General features: G+C 44.7%; 1 protein-coding gene across 1 annotated transcript; it reads right to left on the bottom strand.

Annotated features, from left to right (window-relative positions):
• Nucleotides 1-245: 245 nt before the first annotated feature.
• On the bottom strand, nucleotides 246-2607 carry LOC115157743 (uncharacterized). Its single transcript, XM_029706182.1, has 4 exons — nucleotides 2487-2607; nucleotides 2089-2366; nucleotides 340-1857; nucleotides 246-259 (listed from the first exon to the last, which is right to left on the bottom strand). The coding sequence occupies exons 2-4, from the start codon at nucleotides 2357-2359 to the stop codon at nucleotides 246-248; spliced, it is 1803 nt and encodes a 600-aa protein (XP_029562042.1). The 5' UTR covers nucleotides 2360-2366; nucleotides 2487-2607.
• Between the last annotated feature and the right edge of the window lie 943 nt (nucleotides 2608-3550).

Here is a 3550-nt window from a genome sequence, read left to right as displayed (position 1 = left end):
TGAGATCAGGGGCCACATTTCCCTCATTCAGTCTGCCTGTGGGGCTCTTCCTGAAACTCTCTACGTTTAGCGTCGGCTCACGACAGGAGCAGTTCCTCTCCTGTAGTTTTGAACACGTCAGACTACACACCTTGAACTGTCTGTTTGAGGAAGGAACCGTTAGCATTCTAATATCTGCGATCATCTGCTTGCAGCCCTGTCGACTGGGCACAACAGGCCCAGTCTGTTTGGCAGGCTCCTTCTCTTCAATCTCCATTTCCTGGTTGCAGGGACCTGGACAACTGTAACCGGGCTCTTTGTCTCCTGCCATACATTCAGAGGCATATGTTTCAGGGTCACCTGGAGAGCAGGGAGGGCTCTGAGCCCTGTGCTCTGTAACTTCCAGAGGCTTCAGATTTGGGCAACATTGAGCCTTGGGTTTCAGTGACCCTTGAGTGCTATTCAATGATCCTTCAAGACTTGGGATCATTGTACTTTTGCTTGAGAGCATAATAGGTGAACCATCCACACTGGCTTTTTCCACAGGCTTCACTGACCAAACAAACTCATTAGCATTTCTCTGTATTTGCCTATAGTGGAATGAGTCCTGGCATGGAGTAGCATTCTCTACAGACATTTTCTCAGCCTCTTTCACATTTTCTAAAGTCAGTGAAAACCGCCGACTTCTCCTCCTCTCTGTTATATCAATGACCTGACTGGCTCTGAGGCCTTGATTGACGTTAGCAGGATCAGATTCTTTCTCAGTCACCACATCAGGATTCATAAGGACGTTCTCTATCAGCAATTCCTTGGAGGGGACATACGGGGCCAACGACTGCACTGACCATACTGACGCATTCAACTTTTTCGGTACCTGCCTATAATGAAAGGACATCTGGCTTTGATCAGCTGAAACTTTCTCAGACGACTTCTGTGCCACATCTTCTGGCGCCATCAGTCCATTTTGTATCAGCCACTCTGTAGAAGGGATGTATGGTGCCATTGACTCCACTGACCACACAGACTCATTCACCTTTGACTCCGTCATCAAATCATGAAAGATAAAAGGTAGCTTTAGTATTTTGTAGTGGCAATTGTCTAAGTTCGGAACACCTTCACAGCTTCCTGTCATGACCACATTGGAGCCCTCTGTGGTATTCTCATGTGTAATTTCTTGGGTAAGAGTCTGACCACATTTGGGTGCCCTCTCCATTTTGGAAGATGACGAACCTCCACTGGTCAACACATCTGGGAAGGAGGAGGACGCACACCTCTCAGCCATGATAACTTCATCCTCCTGGTCAGAGGAGCTACACATGGGGACCATGCCATCAGCAGAGCTAACTGACCACACATCATGATGCACTAGGTGGCCTCCACCATGGACAGGCTTCCCCAGTGCCTCTATAGAGGTCCTACGTGAGTGGATGGTATTGGTTCCTGCAGGTGGGTCTGTGCCAGTACCCTGGCCCCTTACTATCCCCTGGAATCCAGTTTTGAAGGCAATGGGGGAATTAGGTTCTACTTCCAGGCAGCTCTGTTTCTCTGCATTGGAGCTTGGCGAGGATGGGGTGGTGGAGTTGGTAGAGTTGGTGCCTCTTCCAGAGTCTGACCCAGCCAGAGGGGCAGCATAGTCTTTCTCCGCTTCAGGTGGTGGTTCAGTCTGTACTTCGGAGTTGACCGTCTCTCTGGGTGTGGTGTTCTGGTAAAATGTTCTCAACCTATTGTTGTGGTTCTGGTAGACCATGGCAGCAGGAGGAAACTGGTATTGTCTGTACTCAGCAGGGTGCAGCTGGGCATGGGGAAGAAAATAACCTGGAGCCTCCATGTAAGGGTGACGAGGGAACGGTGGCATAACCATACCCGGCATACCGTAACCTAAAGACAGAATTAGAAGAGATGAGTATCATTGAATTGAATCAATTAATAAATAAAAGACAGCTGAAAAACATGGGGTTCCTCAAATTATGGAGGTGTACATTTTGAGTTTGTACAATGTAGTAGATTAATCAGAACAAACATTTGGTTTAATTATCATTACTTTATACACCCAGACTAAACATTTCATAGCTTTAATACTACGGAGTATGAAAAAGGATTCAAGCGTACCCATCCCTGGAAAGCCAGAGTATGGGTTGTAGGGCATAGGCCACTGGTAGAAGGGAGGAGGAGGGGGCTGCACAGGCTGCACATAGAAGTAGGGTCGAGGCTGGTGCACATGATGGGTCGGATGTTCGGTCAGATGAGGCCCTACTCCTTGGGGTCCATGCACTGGGTGCCGTGTACCAGGGTTAGGCTGACGAACTGGCTGGCGTGGCCCAAGGGGCCTTGCTACCGCATGTCGACCATGCTGTCCATTTTCAAACGGGGTTGCTGCCATAACTCAGCTAGGCAAAGAAAGAGATGGTAACTATAAGGAAATACATTGAATCAATGAAAAGTCTGACATTCTGATTAATTAATGACCTGAATTCAATCAATTTCATTGAATAATAAGTACATCTTACAAATGGTGACACTACAATAATTAACTCCAATTTCCCTGAATAAGAAAATAACTCCAAAACAGAGCACACAAACGTAAGAAATGATCTGATCACCACCAAAACAATAGATCAACTTGCATTGCCTAACACGCTGATTGAAAGTGGAAACTAGACACACCTGGCATTAAGTAGATGATTATGAGAGGTGTGGTTTCAGTTTGAAAAACAGTTCATTATTTGGATTGGTTTACCACCGGTTGCAAAGCTACCGGTAATTGACCAAAGTTACTGGGATTCTTGGTAATTTAGGTCATTAACAGGTAGTCCATAGCAATCTTTGGTAACTTTGGTCATTTACACTTTAATAACTTTTTACAAAATGTATTCATATAGTATACTTTTTTTTATATTGGTGTCCATATTGTCCTTGAGTTTCTAGTGGTTAGACCAGGGGTATTCAACTCTTATCCTACGAGGTCTGGAGCCTGCTTGTTTTCTGTTCTACCGGATCATTAATTGCACCCACCTGGTGTCCCAGGTCTACATCAGTCCCTGATTAGAGGGGAGCAATGACAAAATGCAGTGGAACTGGCTTCAAGGTCCAGAGTTGAGTTTGAGGGGGATTAGACCATATGGTTCAAGAGAAAATAGCCTAATTAATGAAACAGGCATATAATCAACAATGGCATTATTTTCAATTAACTTTGCAACTCTTCTAACTATTGACTTTGACAACTCTCACCAGTTTGGTGGCAAAACATTTACAACAAACACATATTGACATAGTAAATGACATTTTCAAAAAAATCAAGGATATTTTTAATTTTTTGTACCTTTATTTAATTAGGCAAGACCTGCAGGGACGGGGGCTGGGATTAAAACAAAAAAATAAATATAGGACAAAACACATCACAACAAGAGGGACAACACTACATAAGACAACAACATAGCATGGTAGCAACACAACATGACAACAACATGGTAGCAACACATCATGGTAGCAGCACAAAACATGGTACAAACATTATTGGGCACAGACAACAGCACCAAGGGCAAGAAGGTAGAGACAACAATACATCACGCAA

Source organism: Salmo trutta, chromosome 21, assembly GCF_901001165.1.
Source record: "Salmo trutta chromosome 21, fSalTru1.1, whole genome shotgun sequence".
In the NCBI taxonomy this organism is placed as follows: domain Eukaryota; kingdom Metazoa; phylum Chordata; class Actinopteri; order Salmoniformes; family Salmonidae; genus Salmo; species Salmo trutta.
This window is presented reverse-complemented; position numbering and strand designations above follow the sequence as displayed.